At 38.8% G+C, this 26,055-nt stretch overlaps 1 protein-coding gene across 1 annotated transcript; it reads left to right on the plus strand.

Annotated features, from left to right (window-relative positions):
* Positions 1 to 1,738: 1,738 nt before the first annotated feature.
* Positions 1,739 to 24,258, plus strand: LOC100658488 (alcohol dehydrogenase E chain-like). Its single transcript, XM_010590464.3, has 9 exons — positions 1,739 to 1,756; positions 5,296 to 5,397; positions 6,816 to 6,954; positions 9,348 to 9,435; positions 9,528 to 9,747; positions 16,753 to 17,013; positions 20,381 to 20,516; positions 21,618 to 21,756; positions 24,234 to 24,258. The coding sequence occupies exons 1-9, from the start codon at positions 1,739 to 1,741 to the stop codon at positions 24,256 to 24,258; spliced, it is 1,128 nt and encodes a 375-aa protein (XP_010588766.1).
* Positions 24,259 to 26,055: the final 1,797 nt, after the last annotated feature.

Genomic DNA, 26,055 nt, shown 5'->3' on the forward strand with positions numbered 1-26,055 from the left:
ATGCATTGTGGGTCAGAGGACCCTGAGTGTGAGCAGAAGACTTGAGATTTATTAAAATTCAAACTCCTGTTCTCTGTGACTTATCCACACGAATATTTTTCTCTATTTGCCAAAATGATCATTATTTAGTCTCTAACCAAAAGCCTGCTCTTTACAAAGCCCCCTCTGAGCCCTTTGATCAGAATGCCCTCCCTCTGATTCGGAACTACCCAGATAGGCTGACTTGGGTGCCTGTGTGTCTTTATCCCCCACAGCTTGTGAACTTCCTTGTATGAACAATAATTGTAGCTAATATTTATTGAGGGTTGTCTTATCCTAACTTGGTCCTATCCAGGCACCAAAATAAGTGGTTTACATGGACTATCTCCTTTATTCATCAAACTGCCCTTTGAGGTAGTACTGTTATTCATTTTACTTTGCAACTAAGGAAATAAGGCAAAGCATAGTTAAATAATGTGTTCAAGTCAACACAGCTAATAATCAATAGAGTCTGCCTGAGTCCAAAGGCCATGACATAACCACTGCCCCATCCTGCCTGTTGGTACAAGTAGGGATCTTCTTTTATTCATCGTTGCCACCCCCACTGTACTGAGCACAGTGCCTGGTACAGGGAGGTGCTCAGTCGATGGTGATTGGTATTGAGTGGAGCAACAAGGCCAGGGACAGCAAGAGCCTTTGCTGTGACTGATTGGGTGTCTGACTTCTCTGCTATGAAGATAAGGAAAGTCTGGGTCCAACACCTTTCTCTGGCTCATAAGTCTCTCTACCCTACCTCCTTTATCCTGCTTCTTTCCTCCTCCTTCTACCTCTAACAAATAGATTGGAAAGTTGGAGCTTAGCAAAGACACTGGGAAAACAGAACTCTGTATGGTTTGTGTGGGATCGAGGGAAGAGAAACATGAAATCCAAGAGAAAGAGAGTGTCACGGATTGAATTGTGTCCCCCCAAAATCTGTGTCAACTCGGTTAGGCCATGATTCCCAGTATTATGTGGTTGTCCTCCATTTGGTGATTGTAACTTTATGTTGAGAGGATTAGGGTGGAATTGTAACGCCACCCTTACTCAGGCCACTTCCCTGATCCAAAGTAGAGGGAGTTTCCCTGACGTGTGGCCTGTATCACCTTTCATCTCTCAAGTGATAAAAGGGAAGCAAGCAGAAAATTGGGGACCTCATACCCCCAAGAAAACAGCACTGGGAGCAGAGTGTGCCCTTTGGACCTGGGATCCCTGTGAATGAGAAGCTCCTCCACCAGGTGTCGTAGAGGAAGGACAAAGACCTTCCTCTAGAGCCGACAGAGAGAGAAAGCCTTCCCCTGGAGCTGATGCCCTGAATTTGGACTTCTAGACCATAAGAAAATTAATTTCTCTTTGTTAAACCCATCCACTTATGTTATAGCAGCACTAGACAACTAAGACAGAGAGGGATTAAAATTTACGTACACGGAAATAACCTACTACCAAAATATATATACGGAAATATGAAACCTAATGAAATCAAGATGTTATCTGAAACTGGCATATTGCAAACAATGTCAGGTTTTGAACACTGGATCAGTACCCTTTACTTTCTGATTTGATTTGACCTAAGAACAAACTGATGAGTGTGGTTTAAAGATCCAGATCACGTGTGGAATAGGGCATTACTTGGGCAAACACTGTATCTGCTTGTGCACTCCAGCAAGGGGCAAGTCGGCAAGAATTCATTGGTTTCCTGAGCTGCACAGAAGACAGAAACAAAATGAGCACAGCAGGAAAAGTAAGTAGTAAAAAATTTACTTTTGGAAATACAATCTTATAGTAAATAAAAAATACAGTATTTAATGAATAATTTAAAATTCATATCTAAATTAGAAACAAAATATACTGACATATAATATTCTATGTATGCTACATATGCAATGTATATTTAACTACAGTGGAAATAGGCAGTTCCTATATATCTGTAACACGAGGGCATGACATCTGTGTCTATTAAAGTCTTTCTTTCCTAAATAATTAAATAAATGCTCAGTAGGTACCAAAATCAAATCAAACTCATTGCTGTCAAGTTGATTCCCACTCATAGCCACCCTGTAAGATAGAGGAGAACTCCTCCACAGGGCTTTCAAGGAACAGCTGGTGGATGTGAACGCCAACCTTTTGGTTAGCAGCCCAGCTCTCAGCCACTGTACCACCAGGGCTCCTCAGTAGTTACAGTGATAGTTTATACTATGCTAATCATAACTAGTTTGTAAATACAATGTTACAACTGTGCTTAACCAAGAAATTATATTTATATTAAAACCAAAAAAACCATAATTTAAATGTGTTATTCTTTGAAATCATATTCTTTTTACGAACATAGGAAAGTTTGGTCTGACAAAAGTTTTATGAGAGGAATTTGATTCTAAGGATTCTGAAAGATCCTTTGAACCTTACTATAAAATCTCTTACCAAAGGCATATTTATCTCAAAGCATTAGAACCATCAAGGTTAAGCAAACCATCATAAGTCAACATGCAAATTCTGACTATAAGGAGTCTATTATTGCATAATTCAAAAAATTCCCATAGCAATTCTACAGAACAGTATCTTCTCCATACAAAAGTCATCATAAACTTTACAGAAAGTTAATACTGATATTATTTTAATCACTTCTTAGCACTAGGCCTTCCACAGATTCATGCTTATTTGCTCAATGTGTTCACAGGTGCAGAGAAATGCATGCGGTCACTCAATATGATCAATTCATGTTTGTTATGTAATTGCAAAAGCCTGTGCACCTGATTCCATTGTATTTGTTGTGTTAGGAGTGCATCACATAGTATAATATCTTCATAGGAAAACTCGGTTCAAATATTCTGAGGTTTCTACAAAGACATTGTGACTCCACAGGCTTATATCAATAAGATTCTTTGGAAACCACATGAGTGGCCAGTGATCAGTTTTCTTATTTCAATACTCTTTATTTTCCTTCATTGTTGATTAGCACTTACAACAGAAAGTTACATTCCAAATATAAAATAGTGAGAAAAAGGAAAAATTGAATATGCCAAAACTCAGCTTAAAAGATATAATAGAGTTCATAGAGCAACAGTAAACTAATCGTATTAATGAAAATAATAAATGCTGAAACAGACGATCAGTCCTCTTCCTGAGAAGCACTGTCAATAACTTTCAGCTTTGTGAAAACACTGTAGATATGTTTAGCCTTTCTGCATTTTATTTTCCTCAAATATTAAATGGGTATTAGTAATAATACCTACCTCGTAAAGTGGTGAGAATTTAATTAATTTTGTAAATCACTTAGAATAGTGCCCGATATATAGGGAGAACTCAGTAAATACCAGTCACTGCTATTGTTATTGTCATTGTTTTATTCACATTTTGTTAAGGTATTTGGATACCAAAGTGTAGTGAAAAAATAACCCTGGATTGATCTTAATTCTTTACACAGCCAACTTTGTGACTTGGGTAAAATTACTCAGTTAATGCAAGCCTCAATCTTTTCACCTGTAAAATAAGGTCAATAACCCAATAACACTAAGTTGGCAGCATACTTGTAAGGTGTAAAGATCACACAGCACAGGCGACAATATGTCTGACACTTGATACCAATTGCCACAGCGTCAATTTCAATTCATTGTGACCCCATGTGTGTTCAAGTAGAACTGTGCTCCTTAGGATTTTTAATGGCTGATTTTTTAAAAGTAGATTGCCAGATTTTCCTTCCTAGGCACCTCTAGGTAGACTCAAACTACCAACCTATCAGTTAGTGGCCAAGCATATTAACCATCTGTGCTGCCCAGGAACTCCCTGCCACATGATCGTTGTGATGGTTAAGGTTGTATGTCAGCTTGGTTGGCTGAGTCATGATTCTCAATAGTTTGGCAGTTATGTAATGATGTAGTTTGGCAATATGTAATGATGTACTTATCCTCCTTTTTGTGATATAATGTAATCACCTCCATGATATGATCTGATGTGATCAGTCAATCAATTGTAAGGGGGTGTGAACTACATCCAACATATGTGGATACCCTGGCAACGTTTACTGGCTTTTGCACTCTGGATCCTGCATCTGGCTCTTCATCACCTTACCTGTGGTTCTTAGGACTTGATTCACCAGCCTGCTGTATTGCCTGCCTATCTTGGGATTCATCAGCAGTCTACTGTTTTACCTGCCAATCCTGGGTTTTTCAGCCCCTGTAGCCATGTGAGTCAGGAGAAACCTCCAGCCTGATGCCTGACCCATGGAATTTGCAGCAAGGAAGACAGGTTTTAAAGTACACTCTCAAACGCTGAAAATATGCACTTAACTTTTAATAACATCTCTAGATAAGTTGTCCCACCTAGAGTTCCAAACTTTTGTTTATATATATATGTGTGCGTGTGTATAGACACATATACACACACATATATATATTCATGGACCCCTGGTGGCACAATGATTAAGAGCTTGGCTGCTAACCAAAAGGTCAGCAGTTCTAATTCATCAGCTGCTCCTTGGAAACCCTGTGGGGCAGCTCCACTCTGTCCTGTAGGGTCACTATGAATCGGAATTGACTAGACAGCAACGGGTTTGGTTTTAGTTTTTACATATATTCATATATGAGCATGTGTTTGTACATTTTACTCTCGAGCCTTAAACTCTGTACTTTTTGGCTCAAATCTAATCTGGAAGGAGTTCCTACACATAAATCGGACAACACAAAGCAAGGCTGCAAATGTATGGGGCAAACAGGACGCACACAAAAGTGTGGGAAGAGAAACTCAAAGAAAGAGGAGAGCTGCAAACAGAGAAAAGGAGAATCTGTCCTAGACAGGGAGGCAGGTGGGTACCCCTTATGGTAAAGTCAGATTGTTTTGGCTTAAACAAAGAATTGAGCAAGAGGGCAATAGATTTTATGTGAACAGACATAAGTTTTTTTCTGTCAACAAAATAATGATGACTTAGAAGTTCATGTACAAGCCAGAGTTTGTAGGTAAACAATAACCAATTTCAGGACAGCATTAGTAAATATCAGCCATAAACATCCTTAGAGAAAAACAGTAATGTAAGAATGGCCTAAAAGAAAATATTCAAATTTATCTCATCGTATTTTTATGGTTAATTCTGTTTCTCTTTCCTTATGTTACTAGTTCACATATTAAAAATTTTTTTTTTCTCTTTGCAGATCAGAGGTTTTCATTTCTATGGAGCAGTTGTTTGTACATACACGGGGCTGCATGTAGCACATACTGAGATGAAAAGACACAATCCCTGACTTCAAGAGTGGGGGGAAACTGTTATCATCTTTCTGTTCTATTTTCCAGATAATAAAATGCAAAGCAGCTGTGCTATGGGAGCTAAAAAAACCCTTTTCCATTGAGGAGGTGGAGGTTGCACCCCCCAAGGCCAGTGAAGTTCGAATTAAGGTGAAACATTTTTTTCACTTCCACTATATTTTGGTTTTAAGAATCTCAGAGAATAATAAACAATGGAAATAACCAAAGAGCCAATAAGAGGAACTTTGTATATAAATACAGTCCTACATTGCTTAATGTCCACTATCCGTTCTGTGAAATAGGACATTTTGCCATCTGGACATTGTGGGGTTCCCAGGATCAGGAACAGCCCTGTCCGGCAGCTCTAGCTGCCGCCTGCCCACCTGACAAATCTGGAGAGCTGTATCCACTGGATACAGAAGGCCCTCCTTGTTGGGTGTGTGGCTTCAGGCTAGGAGGGGCTGCGCCTGAAGCCAGATAGGAACTTTACCCACGTCTAGATGCAAGGCAGGGGTTGCATGGGGGACGAGGATATGTGGCACGGAGAGGTGGCCACGGAGTCTGAGCGGGGAGCAGGTGTGCGGCCGGGGAGCAGGTGTGCGGCCGCGAGGGCGCGGGTGGTGGTGGCAGCCCTGGCTGTCGCTGCCCTGTTGGTGTGGCTGCTTCCTGATCGTGTGCAGCCTTCACTGCTGACTACTAGATAGAGCAGGGAGCTCACAAGTGCCCCTGGCCCTGTTGGCACCGCCCCCCCAACCCCACCCCCACCCCCAGGACCACTGGCAGGAGCACAGGAACTGAGGCAGGAACTGCCCTGCACCAGGAGTGAATGACCTCAGGGCTGCTGTGTGGGTGACTGAAGGCAGGAGGATGAAGGTAGGAGGAGGAGGAGGAGGCGAAAAACAAGGTGCTGCAGGGATTGGGGTGCACACTGTAGTCACGCTGCTTGTTCACTATGGCGGTTTGGGGTCTTTAAAACAATCAAGAGGAAATAATGAAAGAAAGGAGAGTTTCTTTACCTCTAAAAAAAAAAAAAAAAACTTCCTGGGACCATGGACACACTTGTGTTCAGACGTTGCCAGGACCGTCGTTAACGGACCCATGACTACAATGTTAATCCAGACAATGAACTTACGTTTGTTGTCAAGGAAAGGTATAAATGGCATATATTGTTAAATTTAAGAATTCACCAAATAGTAAATACCATATAATCCCAGTAAAATAAAAAAGAATGTGTGTTTGTACAGAAAAAAAAAAGTGAAAATATATATCAAGATTTTAAAATCAGTTAGAATTTAGGTGACTGTTTTCTTGCTTCTGATGTTCTATTTCTACTTCTATAAAAAGCATGCATTCTTATATATTTCAAATTTACATGTTTCAAGAATGTGCTGGAACATTTAATGCAAGAAAGGAAATAATCCCAGGCATAAACTGAATCTTTTGTACTTGGGAAGAGCAGGGACTTAGCAAAACTCTTTAGAAACTCAATTTCCGAGAATTCTGAACGTTAAGTCCATCTGAGGGCCGTAATCTTTTACGAATTTAGTCATTCTCCCTTTACTCTGTAGATGGTGGCCACAGGATTGTGTCGCACAGATGACCATATGATTAGTGGACAACTGGCCTTACCACTTCCTGTGATCTTAGGCCATGAGGCAGCCGGCATCGTGGAGAGCATTGGAGAAGAGGTGACTACAGTAAAACCAGGTACAGGATTCACACTCAGGGAATGTGTCTCAGTTCAGGCCCTGCAAGAGCATCCAGCTTGAATGAGGAAACTAAGGCAAAGAGAGATGAAGGACTTTGTGTAAGGTCACAGCAGCAGCAAAAAGCTAAGTTGGGGCATGGACAGAGAACTTTCCTCTCTCCCTGCCTGGCTTCCTTCATGCGTTCAGGCATATATGTCTTCAAGCACTTATGTGTGCTCCCCTTCAACAATTATTTATTGGGTATGACTAGATGGCAGGCATCAGGTTAGATCCTGGAGATTTCATGAGAATCGAAAGAGACGCGGTGCCTAACATCATGGAGTTCATAAACTTACAACTTCCATTTTAGTATTCCTGAGCACTGCCTTCTGTCAGGACCCAAAACAGAACTACAAATGAGACTAGGAAAAAACATGTCTGTGTCCTGAGTCTCTAGATCAGTATACAGGAACTATTATTTGCTGAGTTTACAGGGTGGCGGCTGTGAGGGTAAGGCTGTATCAACATGGTCTCTCCTTTGGTGGGAAGTGGAGCCCATCCATTTCCTCTTCTAATATGGCCTCGCTTCTTGAACATGGAACAAAGAAAACAGACCATATGAAAGGAACTGAAAGAGACCTATCCTGGGTAAAATCCTGGGAGGAACAGTTAATGTGATTGACTGCTAACCAAAAGGTTGGAGGCCACTTAGAAATGCCTGGTGATCTACTTCCAAAAATCAGCCATTGAAAACTCTGCGTGGGGTTGCCATGAGTCAGAATCACCACCACGGCAACTGTTTCTTTCTTTCTTTTTTAATACCAGGCATCCTACACCAAACTGTTTTATTACCTTTAACCATAATAAACTATATCGGATTACAAACTGTTGCCTAATTTGTTTTATCCTAACTTTATTGTGTATTAATGTAGATAAATATTTTTAGAGATAAAGTGTGAATAAAAGCCAAACGTACTGCCGTTGCATTGATTCCAATTCATAGCCACCCTATGGAACAGAGTAAAGCTGCCCCATAAGATTTTCAAGGAGTGGCTGGTGAATTCAAACTGCTGACTTTTTGGTTAGCTGCTGAACTCTTAACCACTGAGCCACCAGGGCTCCACAAATTGAACACAATAGGAAATGTCCATGCTATCATTTTCACGTAAAGTTTATCAATTAAATGTGATGGTTAATCATTTTTTTCTTGATCTTGTGAAATAGGTTGCAAATGTGATTTTAAAAAATTACGTTTAATTCTAAAAAATCACTTAGTAGATTCACCTGCCCCCCCACCCCCCTTACCGAACAGTTAACTGACCTGTGAACAGAAAAAAGTAAATCCTGTGGTTTGAGTTTCAGCTCTTAGTATTTCCTTCAGTTAAGAAAAAAATATTGATGATAAAATGACGATCTTACTTTTCACCCTCGCTCCCTCCACTACAAGAGGAAAAATAGACAATTCATAAAGCAAGTAATTGGCTAGAAACATTTGAAAGTCAGTTCTTGTCTTACAAGAAAGTACCTGCCTCACTGCTGAGGAATGAGGCTTTCCAAGGAATTCCTTGAATTCTCGTCTCATTCTTTTTAGTTTTTAGTTTTCCTTGAAAAAGAACAGAAAAGTAAATAAAATAAGAATTCACTTCAGAGTAAAGATAAGCATAGTGACTCTGAAAAGTCACGAAATTCTGTGGATAATGATTATCAAAATTATTATTTTTATTTTATTGTAGCTCAAACTATTGCAAAATGCCAGATCTCCGAAACATCTAGTGGAACTATGGCAGCCCACTTATGACTAAAATTTATATTTATACTTACTGTGAGACCATTTGAGATTTAATTAGTTAAGAATTAAATGACAGAGTGTGCTCATTTGGTTTGGTTTTTATTCATGCTTTATCTCTAAAAATATTTATTTACATTAATACACAATAAAGTTAGGATAAAACATTAGGCAATAGTTGGTAATCAATAAAATAAAACTATTAATACAGTGGAATTGATTAAAAGTCCATGGTGTTTCCCACATTTGCATTTCTTCTTTGGGAGTCTTCAGGCCCATATAAATCCAAAGAAAAGCAATGTTGACAGGCAATGACCACTGGCGTAGTGGTGATTGCACCCTATCTCTTGGGAGGCTTGGCAAAGAGAACCTGCTGCAGTCGAGTTGATTCCGACTCATAGCGACTCTATAGGGCAGAGTAGAACTGCCCCATAGAGTTTCCAAAGAGCACCTGGTGGATTTGAACTGCTGACCTTTTGGTTAGCAGCCATACCACTTAACCACTATGCCACCAGGGTTTCCGTGGCAAAGATACATGCCTCTAATATATATGCCTAAGCTTGAAGTACTTGCTCCATTAATACTTGGGTAGAAATTTAAGAAGAATTTGTTTTATTCCCCTCCAGGTGATAAAGTCATCCTGCTCTTTCTTCCCCAGTGTGGAAAATGTGCCGTTTGTAATCACCCAGAAGGCAACATCTGCTTGAAAAATGAGTAGGTTTCTGATACTGTTCTTGCACATCCAGTGAGTTTGCACATCCCTTATGCTCCTGGCTCATGCCTTATGTCTCTGTTACACTGTGCAGTGTGATTGTGCCTCGGGGGACCATGCAGGATGGTACCACTAGGTTCACCTGCAGAGGGAAGCCTGTCTACCACTTCTTCAATACCAGCAGCTTCTCTGAGTACTCCGTGGTAGATGAGACCTCAGTGGTCCAGATCGATCCAGCCTCACCTCTGGAGAAAGTCTGTCTCATCGGCTGTGCATTTTCTACTGGTTATGGGTCAGCCGTCAATGTTGCCAAGGTAGGAATAACAATGGGTGATAAAACTAATTACGTTCAGACTGTCAGGAACCAGAAGGGAAACATTTTGTCACAGGAATCAGGGATCTTTCCTCACAGATTTTAGTAATACTTTTCCGCTTGTTCCTATAATAACACTGATATACTTGGTAGAATTTGGGCTGTCAATTACGGGCAGAAAAATGGTCTCTGAAGAAATTGAGAGCATGTCCTAGAAAATTCACCTGCTTATCATAGATGAAAAAACTGTTAATAACTTTGTTAATAAAAAGTAAAATTTCCTTTTCCATAATTATTTTTCTCTATTTGATCATTTTGGAATTTTTTAATTTTAGAGCTGGGAGCTTAATCTTTCATTCTACAAGTAAAGAGCACATACATGCATCAGACACAGCAGGTTCTACTAGGTTCTAAGGTGGCAAAGGTAATTGAAATGAAGGATTTGCCTTTGAGAACATCTAGTCCATGGATCCCATACTCACAGAATTAGGATCGACAGTAAATTCCAAATTCTTAACTGATACACCTCCAAACCTACTGCCACAAACACATGCAGTCTGTGAACTCCCTGGAGGAAAGTAATGAAGCTTCAGTGGAGAATTTATTCTATCCTATTCAAGGATGTTACTGCTACATCTCCTCCCAGCCATGAAAACACACACACAGCACACCACACCATACTACATGCCTCTTCCCTAAAGATTTGGAAACCAAAATCTAGTATACCTACTCCTCACTTATCAACTATCTCATTATCCAGTATTTCACATTTACAACAATATTTTTAAAAAAACTACTATTTTGGATATTAACAATGCACACCTGAAGGTAACGAACGCCAAGGTGGGAGGCGAGGGTAACGCTGGCTGTGATGGTTAAGGTTATGTATCAACTTGTCTGGGCCATGATTCTTACTGGTTTGGCAGTTATGCAATTTGGCAGTTATGTAACGATGTGATCTGGAAGTTATGTAATGATATGATCTGGTAGTTATGTAATGAAATAATTTGGCAGTTCTTTAATGATGTAATCATCCTCCATTTGGTCATCTGATGTGGTTATCCTCCATTTTTTAATAATACCAAGTTTCACACAAGGACCTAGTCTTTGGAAACAATGTCATAAGTGAGGTGTATTATCTCTTTCCTTTAATAATTATATAAAAATGAGATTCAGAGACATAAAGCTATTTGTTTTAAAACTCATTGTCTTAGTCATCTAGTCCTGCTATAACAGAAATACCTCAAGTGGATGGCTTCAACAAAGAAATTGATTTTCTCACAGTCTAGTAGGCTAAAAGTCCAAATTCAGGGTGTCACTCCAGGGGAAGGCTTTCTTTCTCTGTCAGCTCTTTATAGAAGGTCCTTGAGATGCATCATTCTTCCCTTGGCCTGGGAGCATCTCTCAACCTCAGGTCCAAAGGATGTGCTCTGCTCCCAGTACTGTTTTCTTGGTGATATGAAGTCCCCAACTCTTTGCTTTTTTCCATTTCCTTTTATCTCTTGAGAGATAAAAGGTGGTACAGGCCACACCCCAGAGAAACTTCCTTTATATTAGATCAGGGATGTGATCTAGTAAGGATGTTACAATCCCACCTTAACCCTCTTTAACACAAAATTAAAATCACAGAATGGAGGACAACAACAGAATACTGGGAATCACGCCTAACCAAGTGAATACACACACTTTTGGGGGGACATAACTCAATCCATGACATTCATAGTTGGTTATCTTAGTACAGAGATTAGAATATCTTTCTGAAAACTTCTCCTGAACATTAAATCATTAATTCCAAGCATTTTTAAATAACAGTAGTATACCCTGTTCTAATTAGAGCAAGCCCACTACAGCCAAAGAACAACCCTGAGTATATTCCACCTGAATTTGGAGACCACGTGTCTTGGTTGTTCTAGTGCTACTGTAACAGAAATACAACAAGTGGATGGCTTTAACAAAGATAAATTGATTTTCTCACAGCCTAGTCGGCTGGAAGTCCAAATTCAGGGCGTCAGCTTCAGGGGGAGCCTTTCTCTGTTGGCTCTAGAGGAAGGTCCTTCTTATCAATCTTCCCTTGGCCTAGGAGCTTCTTTATACAGGAACCTCAGGTCCAAAGGACACACCCTGCTCCTGGCACTGCTTTCTTGGTGGTATGATGTCCCCATGTCTCTCTGCTCACTTTCTTTTTTATATCTCAAAAGAGATTAGCTTAAGACACTATCTAACAGTGTAGACCTAATCAATATCCCAACCTAATCAATATAACTGCCACTAATCCATCTTATTACATCATAGTGATAGGATTTACAACACATAGGAAAGTCACATCAGATGACAAAATAGTATGTAATCATACAATACTGGGAATCATGACCTAGCCAAGTTGACAGATATTTTTTGGGGTCATGATTCAATCCATGACACCACCTAAAGAATAGATTTGACTCATCGAACACTAAAGACTGAAGACCAGACAAGTTATGGAATGACATCAAGGACATCATACATGAAGAAAGTAAAAGGTCATTAAAAAGATGGGAAAGAAAGAAGAGACCAAAATGGATGTCAGAAGAGACTCTGAAAGTTGCTTTTGAATGTAGAGTAGCTAAAATGAAAGAAAATGATGAAGCAAAAGAGCTGAACAGAGTATTTCAAAGAGTAGCACAAGGAAACAAAGTGAAATATTATAAAGAAATGTGCAAAGACCTAGAGTTAGAAAACCAAAAGGGAAGAACACGCTCGGCATTTCTCTAGCTGAAAGAACTGAAGAAAAATTCAAACCTTGAGCTGCAATACTGAAGGGCTCTGTAGGGAAAATATTAAATGACAGAGGAAGCATCAAAAGAAGATGGAAGGAATACATGGAATCACTGTACCAATAAGAACTGGTTGATGTTCAACCATTTCAGGAGGTATCATATGATCAAGAACCAATGATACTGAAGGAAGAAGTCAAACTGCACCGAAGGGAATGGTGAAAAACAAGGCTCCAGGAATTGAGGAAATATCAATTGAGATGTTTCAAAAAAACAGATGCAGCCCTGGAGGTCCTCAGTCCTCTACGCCAAGTAATTTGGAAGAAAGCTCCCTGGCCAACTGATCAGAAGGGATTCATATTTGTGCTGATTCCAAAGAAAACTAATCCAACAGAATGTGGAATTATTGAACAATACCATTAATATCACACTCAAGTAAAAATTTAGTGAAGATCATTCAAAAGCAGTTGCAGCAGCACATTGACAGGGAACTGCCAGAAATTCAATTCAAATGCAGAATGGGAAGTGGAATGATGTATATCATTGCTGATGTCAGACAGATCTTGGCTGAAAGCAGAGAATACCAGAAAGATGTTTACCTGTGTTTTATTGACTACGCAAAGGCATTTGACTGTGTGGATCATAACAAATTATGGGTAACGTGGTGAAGAATGAGAATTCTAGAACACTTAACTGTGCTTATGTGGAACCTATACATAGACCAAGAGGCAGTCATTTGAATAGAACAAGGGGATACAGTGTGATTTAAAGTCAGGAAAGGAGTGTATCAGGGTTGTATCCTTTCACCATACTTATTCAAACCATGTGCTGAGAAAATAATCTGAGAAGCTGGACTATATAAAGAAAAAGGTGGCTTCAGGATTGGAGGAAGACTGATTAACAACCTACGATATACAGATGACATAATCTTGCTTGCTGAAAATGAAGAGTGCTTGAAGCACTTACTGATGAAGACCAAAGAATACAGCCTTCAGTATGGATTGCACCTCAATGTAAATAAAACAAAAATCCTCACAATTGGACCAATAAGCGTCATGATAAACAGAGAAAAGATTGAAGTTGTCAAGGATTTCATTTTACTGGATCCACAATCAATATCCACAGAAGCAGCAGTCAAGAAATCAAAAGATGCATTGCATTGGGCAAATCTGCTGCAAAGACCTCTTTAAAGTCTTGAAAGGCAAGTAAGTCACCTTGAAGACTAAGCTGCACCTGACCCAAGCCATGGTGTTTTCAATCACCTCATATATATTTGAAAGCTGGACAATAAATAAGGAAGAGCAAAGAAGAATTGATATCTTTGGTTTGTGGTGTTAGAGAAGAATATTGAATATACCTTGAACTGCCAAAAGAATGAACAAATCTCTCTTGGAAGAAGTATAACCAGAATGTGCCTTAGAAGCAAGGATGGAGAGACTATGTCTTACATACTTTGAACACGTTATCAGGAGGGATCAGTCCCTGGAGAAGGACATCATCCTTGGTAAAGTAGAGTGTCAGTGAAAAAGAGGAAGACATTCAACACGATGGATTGACACAGTGGCTGCAATGAGGGGCTCAAACACAGCAACAATTGTGAGGATGGTGCAGGACTGGGCAATGTTTCATTCTGTTGTACGTAGGGTCACTATGAGTTGGAGCAGACTCAATGGCACCTAACGACAACAACAGGTTCCACCTGGCATGGTGTTTTCTTTCTTTTTTAAATTGTGCTTTAGATGAAGATTTACAGAGCAAAATTAGTTCCTTATTAAACAATTAATACACAAATTTTGTGACATTGGTTGCCAACCTTGTGTGAACACTCTCCCCTTTTCCTTCCCGGGTTCCCTGTTTCCATTCATCCAGTTTCCATGTCCCTTACTGCCTTCTCATATTTGCTTTTAGGCCGGTGTGCCCATTTAGGCTTGTATACATTATTGAACTACCAAGCACATTCCTCATGTGTTATTGATTGCCCTAATATTTATTTATTTATTGAACTTTAGATGAAGGTTTACAGAACAAACTAGTTTCTCATTAAACAGTTAGTACACATATTGTTTTATAACATTGGTTAACAACCCCATGACCTGTTGATACTCTCCCCTCCTGACCTTGGGTTCTCTATTACCAGCTTTCCTGTCCCCTCCTGCCTCCTCATCCTTACCCCTGGGCTAGCGTGCCCCTTTAGTCTTGTTTTGTTTTATGGGCCTGTCTAATCTTTGGCTGAAGGGTGAACCTCGGAGTGACTTCACTACTGAGTTAAAAGTGTGTCTTGGAACCATACTCTCAGGGTTTCTCCAGTCTCTATCACCAGCAAGTCTGGTCTTCTATTTTTTTGTGAATTTGAATTTTGTTCTATATATTTTTTTCTTTTTTTAATTTTTATTTTATTGTGCTTTAGATGAAGGTTTACAGAGCAAACTGGCTTCTTATTAAACCGTTAATACACACATTGTTTTGTGACATTGGTTGCCAATCCCATGATGTGTCAACACTCTTCCCTTCTCAACCCTGGATTCCCCATTAACCAGCTTTCCTGTCCCCTCCTGCCTTCTAGTCCTTGCCCCTGTGCTGGTGTGCCCATTTAGTCTTATTTTGTTTTATGCACCTGTCTAATCTTCGGCTGAAGGGTGAACCTCAGGAGCAACTTAAGCACTGAATGAACAAAGCCCTACTGTTGGAATTTCTCCAGCCTCTGTCGGACCAGTAAGTCTGATCTTTTTTGTGATTAGAATTTTGTTCTACATTTTTCTTCCGCTCTGCCCGGGACCCTCTATTGTGATCCCTGTCAGAGCAGTCAGTGGTGGTAGCCCGGCACCGTCTAGTTGTCTGGGCTCAGTCTGGTGGAGGTTGCGGTAGTTGTGGTCCATTAGTCCTTTGAACTTATCTTTCCCTTGTATCTTTGGTTTTCTTCATTCTCCTTTGCTCCAGCTAGGATGCAACCAGTGGAGTATCTTAGATGGCCACTCAAAGACTTTTAAGATCGCAGAGGCCACTCACCACAGTCAGATATAGAACATTTTCTTTATAAACTATGTTATGCCAAATGAGCTAGATGTCCTCCAACACCATGGTCTCCAGTACTCAGCCCAATAACGTGGTGCCTCAGGGATTTTGGATGTGTCTGTGAAGCTTCTATCACTTTGACTTAATCAAGTTGTGCTGACTTCCCCAGAATTGTGTACGATCTTACACGTCACCCAAGTTACCACTTATCTATTGTCTATTATCTATTGTCTTGTTAGTGTTTTTCCATCCTCATCCCTCCCCTCTCTTGTAAATACCAAAGACTGTTTCTTTCTGTGTGCAAACTTTTCAGAGTTTTTATGATAGTGGTCTCATACAGTATTGTCCTTTTGTGATTGACTTTATTCACTGAGCAAATGCTCTCCAGGTCCATCCATGTCGTGAGATGTTCCGCAGATTCATCGTTGTTCTTTATCATTGTGTAGCATCCCATTGTGTGTATGTACCACAGTTTGTTTATCCATTCATCTGTTGATGGCCACTTAGGTTGTTTCCATCTTTTTGCTATTGTGAGTTATGCTCCAATGAACAAGGGTGTGCATATGTCTATTTGCGTGGTGGCTCTTATTTCTCTAAGATGTATTCCTAGGAGTGGGTTTGCTGGATGGTATGGTATTTCTATTTCTAGCTTTTTAAAGAAGCACCATATTCTTTGTTGTACTATTGGTTTTACTATTTTGCAATCCCACCAGCAGTACATAAGAGTTCCAATCTCCCTGCAACCTCTCCAACATTTCTTATTTTCTGTTTTTTTGGTTCATGCCAGTAATGTGTGGGTGGATAGTATTTCGCTGTAGTTTCAAATTGCATTTCTCTAATGGCTAGTGATCAAAAGCATTTCCTCATGTGTCTGTTAGCTGCCTGAACATCTCCTTTGATGAAGCGTCTATTCATATCCTTCGCCCGTTTTTTAATTGAATTATTTGCCTTTTTGTTGTAAAGGTATTGGATTTTCCTATAGATTTTAGAGATTATTAGCACTGGGATTGTTTAAGGCTCCCCAGGTGAGCCAAATGTACAGCCAAGTTTGAAAACCACTGATCTAATTTACCGGTTCAATTTAAACATGAAGCGACTGAAGCAAAAAGAGGTTTGACAGCGGGTTGGACATGAGAGTCCAAGTAGGTCTTCATAATGGACAAAATCTGGCACTTTATACAGCTTAGAGTGTTCTGAACAATCATAATATTAATCCACGCTTCTGTTTTCTGAAAACACAGGTCACCAAGGGCTCTACCTGTGCTGTATTTGGTCTTGGAGGAGTTGGCCTGTGTGTAGTCATGGGCTGTAAAGCAGCTGGAGCAGCCAGGATCATTGCAGTGGATCCCAACAAATACAAATTTGCAAAGGCCCAAGAGGTGGGGGCTACTGAGTGCATCAGCCCACAGGACTTCAAGAAACCCATCCATGAAGTGGTGAAGGAAATGAGCGGTGGTGGTGTGGACTTTTCATTTGAAGTTGTTGGTCAGCATGACACCATAGTATGTACTATGACTTGTCTTGAGATACGTGCTTCTGCCATCTTGAGTCTCTTTTTAGGCAAAAGAACATAAACATTAATTACATATAATATTTTTTAAATTATGAGTAACAGTTTTTCATCCCGTTTGTTACCTAACCCGGTTGCTGTTCAGTAGACTCGGCTGACTCATGGTAACCCCACATGTATCAAAGTAGAACTGTGCTCCATAGAGTTTTTGCTGTTCTCCAAGGGGTTTTCTCAGAAATAGATCACTAAGCCTTTCTTCTGAGGTGCCTCTGTGTGGACTAGAATGTCAACCTATTTGTTAGCAGCTGAGTACTTAACCTTTTGCACCCACCCAGTGACTCTCTTTGATTGTTCTCTATGTTATTATGAGGAATTTTTCATTCCATCATCTAAATAAACCTGTCTCAAGTAATACTTTCCCTTTAGAAGATTTTAGTGAACCATTATAAATATATTTTATTTAAAAAGCCCCTTCAAACACAAGGAGATACAAATAATACAAATTCTGTTCTTAAATTGGGAAAATTTGATTTTTCACATATTCTTAACAAAAACAGTTTAACAATTTTTTATATGTTTTAATGAATCTGATTTTTTTCACATATCATACTTTGGTCAAAAGATACGATAAGCAATTTTAGGTCAAGCATCATTTTATTAATGAAAATAGGCCGTAAAGAAAGTGATCGCTTTAATGTATCATTATGTTTCCTTACAGCAGAGATCATACTGCCTGGCACATAATAGATATGCAAATTCTATGTATTAAACTGAATCCTTTAAAAAATCAACAGATTTTACCACCAAAACGCTTGAAGGTATATATATCTCATAGCATTGTTTGTGGATTACATGAGATAATGCACGTAAAATACTCAGCAGAGAGCCACTGGCAAGCTGTAGTAACCTCTCAATAAATGTTAACTAGTGTTATGCCTGTTCCAAAGAAAGATGATCCAATTGAATGAGGCAATTATCAAACAATATCATTAATATCACACACAAGTAAAATTTTCCCGAAGATCATTCAAAAGTGGTTGCATCAGTACATCCACAGGGAACTGCCAGAAATGTAAGCCCAATTCAGAAGAGGATGTGGAACCGGGGATATTACTACAGATGTCAGATGGACCCTAGCTGAAAGCAGAAAATATCAGAAAGATGTTTACCTGTGTTTTATTGACTACAAAAAGGCATTCAGCTGTGTGGGTCATAACAAATTACGGATAACATTGCAAAGAATGGGAATTTCAGAAAACTTAATTGTGCTCATGAGGAACCTGTACATAGATCAAGAGGCAGTCATTCAAATGAAACAAGGGGATGCTGCATGGTTTAAAGTCATGAAAAGTGTGTATCAGGTTCTGTCCTTCACCATATTTATTCAATCCGTATGCTGAGTAAATAATCAGAGAAGCTGGACTATATGAAGGAGAACATGGCATCAAGATTGGAGGAAGACTCATTAACCATCTGTGATATGCAGATGACACAACCTTTCTTGTAGAAAGTAAAGAGGACTTGAAGAACTTACTGATGAAGATCAAAGACCACAGCCTTCCGTATGGATTACTCCGCAACATAAAGAAAACAAAAATCCTAACAACAGGACCAATAAACAACATCATTATAAATGGAGAAAAAATTGAAGTTGTCGAGGATTTCGTTTTACTTGGATCCACAATCAACACCCATGGAAGCAGCAGTCAAGAAATCAAAGAACACATTGCATTGGGCAAATCTGCTGTAAAAGATATCTTTAAAGTGCTAAAAAGCAAAGATGTCACTTTGAGGTCTAACGTACACCTGACCCAAGGTGTTTTCAGTCAACTCATATTCATGTTCAAGCTGGAAAATGAATAAAGAAGACTGAGGGAGAATTGACACCTTCGATGTGTTGTGTTGGCAAAGAATATTGAATATAACATGGACTGCCAAAAGAACAAACAAGTCTGTCCTGGAAGAAGTACAGACAGAATGTTTCTTAGACACGAGTATGATGAGACTTCGTCTCACATACTTTGGACATATTATCAGCATGGACCAGTCCCTGGAGAAGGATATCATGCTTGGTAAAGTGGAGAGTCATCAAAAAAGAGGAAGACTCTCAACAAGATGGATTGACACAGTGGCTGCAACAATGGTCTCAAGCATAACAATGATCATGAGGATAGGGCAGGACCAGGTAGTGTTTCTTTCTGTCGTACATAGGGTCACTATGATTCGAAACCAACTCAATGGCACTTAACAATAAAAACAGCATTATTGTTATAAAATATTATTTACAATCTTGAAGTGCTTCCATTGTCTTTGAAATGTGCATGATAATGCTTTTAAATAATTACAAACAACATCAATAGCAAAGAACCACATTTCCAGCTATATAGTACCTGACCGGAATTCTTTAGAACTCTGAAGAAGTTCTCAGACCAACAAGTCCCAATTGTTAAAATTCTCCAGTAAGTTCCAGCAGCATTAGCAATAGGGAACTGAGCCCTGATCATAATCCTCTTCGCACTCTTGACTTAGACAATATGACATAGACAACTGTGTCTTTTTTTAATTTTTTTCCCCCATTTTCTCATGTGGGACTGAATTGTTACTTTATTTGGTGATACCAAATGTCTGATAGTCTCGTGTTCTAAGGATGTCTTCACATTCCAGAAGCAAAGAACTAATTGTTATATATCCCTGGGGGATCCCAATACGTTTTCTTGCTACCAAGAAAAACCTGGTTAGAGGTGAAAAGCTTTAAGAGATGGTCTTCTGAGGTTCCAGAATAATAGGTGTAGTTTAAAGTAAAAACAATATACATTATAGGGAACTAAAAACAACATTTAAACATGTCTATGTTAGAAATGAACAGTAGAATAAGGATCCATTAAAAAGGGAGAACATCAAGTGGATAAGAGACAACTTACGACAATGCAATCGACATTACATCATCTTCATCATCAAAATACCTAGTTCAAAGTACTGGGTTCAAAGTATCTGCTTAATAAATAAATGAAAAATTAGTTGTATAACTCATAGATTGCCTGGGAGTCATGAGATGATTTGAGGAACCAGAGTTTATATGTCTGTAATGATGTTTGTCTCTTTATTATTTTTAAGGAAGAATTATGTACACACAAATTCATTCATCCATTCTCTCATTCAAAACATATTTTCTGGGCATTCCCTAAAGTCACAGCACTAACACAGACACAACAAGGAAGGAAGGAGCAAAGATATTGTCTCTTTCCTCCACACAGTCACAATCAAACTAAGCCAATATTATATGAACTCTTACTGTGGACCATGGGTGGAGATTATCAAACAATCCATTTTAACAATTTTAATTATTAATTGTATTCCAGGTGTCTGCCCTGTCATGCTGTCATAAGGCATATGGTGTAAGTGTCATTATAGGGGCACCTCCCAGTTCGGAAGACCTCAGAATAGACCCTACGTTGCTATTGACTGGACGCACCTGGAAAGGAGCAATTTTTGGTGGTATGTAGTTATGTAGTTAGGCTTGAGTATCAAATTTTTATAATTTTGGGATTTGTTCCCTTTACACATGACAAGGCCAGATTTTGAAAAGCAATGTGGTTAAAAACAAATTAAAATCCCTGTTGTATTATACGCTCCAAATCAACTGTTGTTGTTGTTGTCAGGTGCCACTGAGTGCATTTCAACTCATAGCAGCCCCATGTGTGGAGTAGAATTGCTGCCATTGGTTTTCTAGGCTATGAGAGCAGATAACCAAGTCTTTCTTCCACAGAGCCACTGCACGGGTTCCAAAAACCAATCTTTCGATTAGCAGCTTAACAATTGTGCCATCAGGGCTCCTTTCCAAATCAACCAGATGTGGAAATAATGCAGTCAGAATACTCCCAGAAAGTCTTTCTGGTGCCCCCATAAACTTACAAGGACTTTTCAGCACCACCTCTTTTTATAACTGTGACTTCGTGACACTAAAATACCTACTACCAACCAAAGCACTTGGCCTTAAGTTGATTCCAACTCATGGTGACCCCATGTATGTCAGAGCATAACTGTGCTCCACAAGGTTTTCAAAGTCTGACTTCAGACACAGATTACTTGGCCTTTCTTCCATGGCAACTCTGAGTGGACTCAAACTGCCGACCTTTGTTTAGCAGCCAGACATGTTAACTGTTTGCACCACATGCTAACTACTTGCACCAAGGTCTCCAAAATACCTAGTAAAACAAACCCATTGCTTTCAAGTAGATTCTGACTCATAGCAACGGACGCTATAGGACAGGGTAGAACTGTCCCGTAGAGTTTCCAAGAAGAGGCTAAATTTGTTCTTTGACTTTGGGTATAATAACCAATCATATAATTTTTCTGTGAAAGATCTAATAACCCATAGTTTATCTGGGGGGTGAAGAGAGTGGACAAAAAAAAAATCAAACTACTACAAAAGCTATTGAAGCACATTATCTCTTATTAACCCAGTAATAGAAATAGCAGTCTGTGGAACGCAGCATGTTTTATACACATTCATTTCAATTCTATTTAGAAAGTCTCCTTCATAATTCTCCTACCTCCTCCTGCCTGAATCTCACAGTGATGTTTTCTTCTTTCCAGGCTACAAAGGTAAAGATTCTGTCCCCAAACTTGTGGCTGATTTCATGGCTAAGAAGTTTCCATTGGATTCAATAATAACTCATGTTTTACCTTTTGAAAAAATAAATGAAGGGTTTGATCTTCTTCGCTCCGGAAAGAGGTAGAGTTTAAGGTTTTTTTGTCTTTTTTTTTTTTTTTTCATGGTAGGGGGTTGGCTACCAGACAGGGGGAAAAAATTGCTCAAAGATTTGACGCATCTGTGAGAAGATGGAAGGATGAGAAAAACGATAAATGCCTTGGTTTTCCATTACCAGTTCAACCTTTGCAGGTAGAACATTTAAGATCTTACTGTGAAAAGCTAGGAAACAGTTGCTTCACATTTCCTGTTCTGCTGAAATCACATTATGTTTGTTACAGTGAAGCTGAATGATTAGAGCCACTCAGCCTTCTTTACAGGAGAACACTCATCCTTGCAAGGAAAAAGAATCAGAGTCACCTGGTTATAATTTAGACAGGGAGCCACTGCAGCCTCTGCCTGGCGGACAATCAATGGCGGTGAATTTAAATTATATTCTGGACATTCCAAAGCTTTCATTATGGAATGAGGTGGAGATGAATTGGTGTTGTTTTCTGTACAAAAACTGCTAGTTTTTCATTTCTTCTTGCAGTTTACAAAGAATTTTTCACAAACACAAATATTATTGTAAAGGGAAAGGGTACAAAATGCTATTATAAGTGTTTGACTCTTCCACTTCCTCCAAAGCTGAGGAAAAAAAGCCAATCCCATTTCCTCTTCCTATAACATTTCACAACCACCTAATAAGAGCAGTTTTGTCATCTGCATGTACATGAGACACAACTAGTAATAGGAAGTTGTATTCAATTTCCACCTTCTAGTTCCAAAGTCCTTGCCTTTTCTGCTCCCTCACACTTCTTCTCATGAGGTTTCCAACTTTAAATAGTATCTCTTAGGCACCAACGCTTGCTTATCAAATAAACAAAATTAAAAATTGTAATGCTCAATATTGTCAAGGGTAAGGGAACATGAACACTTTCATACATTGCTTATAGAAGTATTCATTGTTACATTCTTTATGGAAAATGGTAATTCATATCAGAAATATAAAAAACAAAATTTTGAAATCATTTGTCCCAGAATTTGTTTTTTTTAATTTTATTGTACTTTAGGTGAAAGTTTACAGCTGAAGTAATTTGTACCAGTAATTTCATTCCTGGAAATTTAGTCTACAGAAATAATCAGATATGCAAACTCACATATATGTTTAAGTGTGTTTACCTATTATCTATAATATCACAAATTGGAAATAACCTGAAAGTCCAACATTAATGAAATAGTTAAATAAGTTCCAACCATATACTAGAAAACAATAAAGCCATTAAAGGAAACGCTTTCATTACATTGGGAATTCTCATGAAGTAATTTTAGGTTATAAAATAGAGAACACAAACTTGTATATACAATATGATCTCAAATTTTCAACAAGAACAGTAACAATTGTATGTATGTCTAGAAAAAAGTTAATGAAAATTCAGGAAAATATTAACAGATTATAGAATTAAAGGTTGTTTTTATTTTTTACCCTGTCCTGCACTTTCTAGATTATCTGCGTATATTTATCTTACTATATATACATATACATTTAATTTTTAAAGTGGTATGTAGACCATCTTTTTCTAAAAGTATTTATCCATCAGAAGACGTTTTCCAGAAAGAGCATTAGTTCCAGTGTGAATGCTACATTTCTAATTTTCCCAAGAATGAATTCTCTTAGAATTCCACTTTATTATCTACTTCTAAGATTCCTTGGAAACTCTGGTGGCATAGTGGTTAAGTGCTATGGCTGCTAACCAAAAGGTCAGCAGTTAAAATCCACCACTCGCTCCTTGGAAACCCTATGGGGCAGTTCTACTCTGTCCTGTAGGGCTGCTGTGAGTTGGAAACAACTCGATGACAATGGGTTTGGTTTGGTTTTAGTTCTAAGAATCTTTAAGCATCTCTGCATTAAATCTCTATTAAACTTCCAACATGGTCTTTATTAAATTATCAGTTCCTTCATGCAAGCCATCTATCATCTTGTCATTTGTGCAACTTTGTGTTTGGGTTTGAATCCCAACACGCTATACTACATGTGTGACCTAGAGCAAGCTACATCTCTCTCTAAGTCTTGGCTTTTTTTTTAATTTTTAAAAGGGAAATAATATTAGAACCTACCTCATAGTGTTATCTAGGTTGAGGTTTAAATGAGACGATGCATGGAAAGCAATTACAAAGTACATGGCAAATAAAAACATGGCAAGTAGCAAGAACTTATTTTGTTACTACTCTTTGTTGTCTTATATTCATACTTATATCAGGTACTCAGACTCTCAAAAATTATTTCATGAGGATGCTAATATCAAATGAAGTCTAAATAGAAACTATATTCAGACTCTGATGGTTGAGTTTAAGGTTTGAGGAAAACACGGGAACAAGGAAAAGATGAACTGCCCTTCCACTTGCCTTTACCTGAATGGATAGAGATGGGAATAGAGTGGTTGGGGGTTCCTTGGACTTTCAGGTGGAAGAGTGTGGAATAGCTAAATGTTAAAACAATATCTTTTGTTTTTCTATTTCAGTATTCGTACAATCCTGACATTTTGAAACAATACAGAATCCTTCGCTTGTAGATGCCTCGTGTTCCTCCCATGCTTACATCATCTGAACCTGTTGCGGTAGAGTTGATTCTGACTCATAGCAACCATACAGAAAACATCTGAAGCACTGGCCAAAGGACACCATTAAATCTGATTTTGGTTGCTGCAGTCAATAAATTACACTTTCCATGTTTCCAAAAGAAACAAAAATTGATATGAAATCATTTTTCAAGCAAATCTTTAAATCCAAATATTACAGATTACATTATGTCCCCCCAAAAATGGCTAGGCTATGATTCCCAATATAGTGTCATTGTTCATGATTTTGTGATCTGATATGATTCTGTTATGTGTTGTAAATTCGAGCCCTGGTGGCATAGCGGTTAAGAGCTCAGCTGCTAACCAAAAGGTCAGCAGTTCTAATCCACCAGCTGCTCCTTGGAAACCCTATGGGGCAGTTTTATTTTGTCCTGTAGGGTCACTGTGAGTTGGAACTGACTCAATAACACCTAACAATAACAATGCAATGGTAATGAGGCAAGATTAAAAAAAAAAGTCGTCAAGTCAATTCTGACTCATAGCGACCCTATAGGACAGAGTAGAACTGCCCCATAGAGTTTCCAAGGAGGGCCTGGTGGTTTCGAACTGCTGACCTTTTGGTTAGCAGTTGTAGCACTTAACCATTACGCCACCAAGGTTTTTGAGGCAAGATTAGAGGCAGTTATATTAATGAGGTAGGACTGAATCTACAGGATTAGGTTGTATCTTGAGTCAACCTCTTTTGAGATATAAAAGACAGAATCAAGCAGAGAGGTTAGTGGCCTCATACCACAAAGAATGAAGGGCCAGGAGCAGAGCATGTCCTTTGGAACCAGGGTCCCTGTGCTGAGAAGCACCTAGACCAGGGGAAGATTGATGACAAGGACCTTCCACCAGAGGCAGCAGAGAGAGAAAGCCTTTTCCTGGAGCTGGCACCCTGAATTCAGACTTCTAACTTCCTAAACTGTGAGAGAACAAATTTCTGTTTGTTAAAGCCATCTACTTGTGGTCTTTCTGTTATAGCAGCACTAGATATCTAAGACACCAAGTGAGAGCTAGATGCCATGTTAAGCAATCGCTGAGTAGTTGAGGCCAGCACACTTTCTCTCTTCATCAGTATACTGATGTGATCTTTCTCACTGATGAAAGGCATTTCCTGTAACTTCTTGCACTTTTTGTATCTTTGCTACCCTTAGTCGTTGAAGCCCACTGGAAGGAACCCTCGTTGTTGCCAACCCACACATGATGGGCTATTGTCCTTAAAGTTTTCTGCTTCTACTCTATTTCAACTTTGCATATTTTCCTTTTTATGAAATGTACCAAAATCTTAGGATAAAAACTGCAGCAGAAGAAGAGATAGACTAGGATTTATAAGTGAAGAGGGTCCTGAAATTTTAAATCCAGGAATTTGTTAGTCACTCAAGGGAAATGCCATATATTTTCATAAAGCAAAAAGAATTGCTTTTTTAATTCCTTTTATTTTCTTTGCGGTAAATGAATAATTTTCCTTTTAAATAAAAGCAGATTTCATGATACACCTGAGGTAACTGTGTGGTTCAAGCACTAAATATGAAAACTGAACTATTCCTGGAATTTTTATTTATTAAAATGTTTTATTGGTTAAACTGTCTTAATGATAACAATGACTGAGAAATCAGGTGTTAAGTAATTAAGAAGTAATATAGTGACTGGAAGTATAGGATGAGAATGAAAAAGTTGCCAACTCAGCCTGGAAATGAGTTACTAAGAAAAGGCACACACATCC

This window comes from Loxodonta africana, chromosome 5, assembly GCF_030014295.1.
Source record: "Loxodonta africana isolate mLoxAfr1 chromosome 5, mLoxAfr1.hap2, whole genome shotgun sequence".
In the NCBI taxonomy this organism is placed as follows: Eukaryota; Metazoa; Chordata; class Mammalia; order Proboscidea; family Elephantidae; genus Loxodonta; species Loxodonta africana.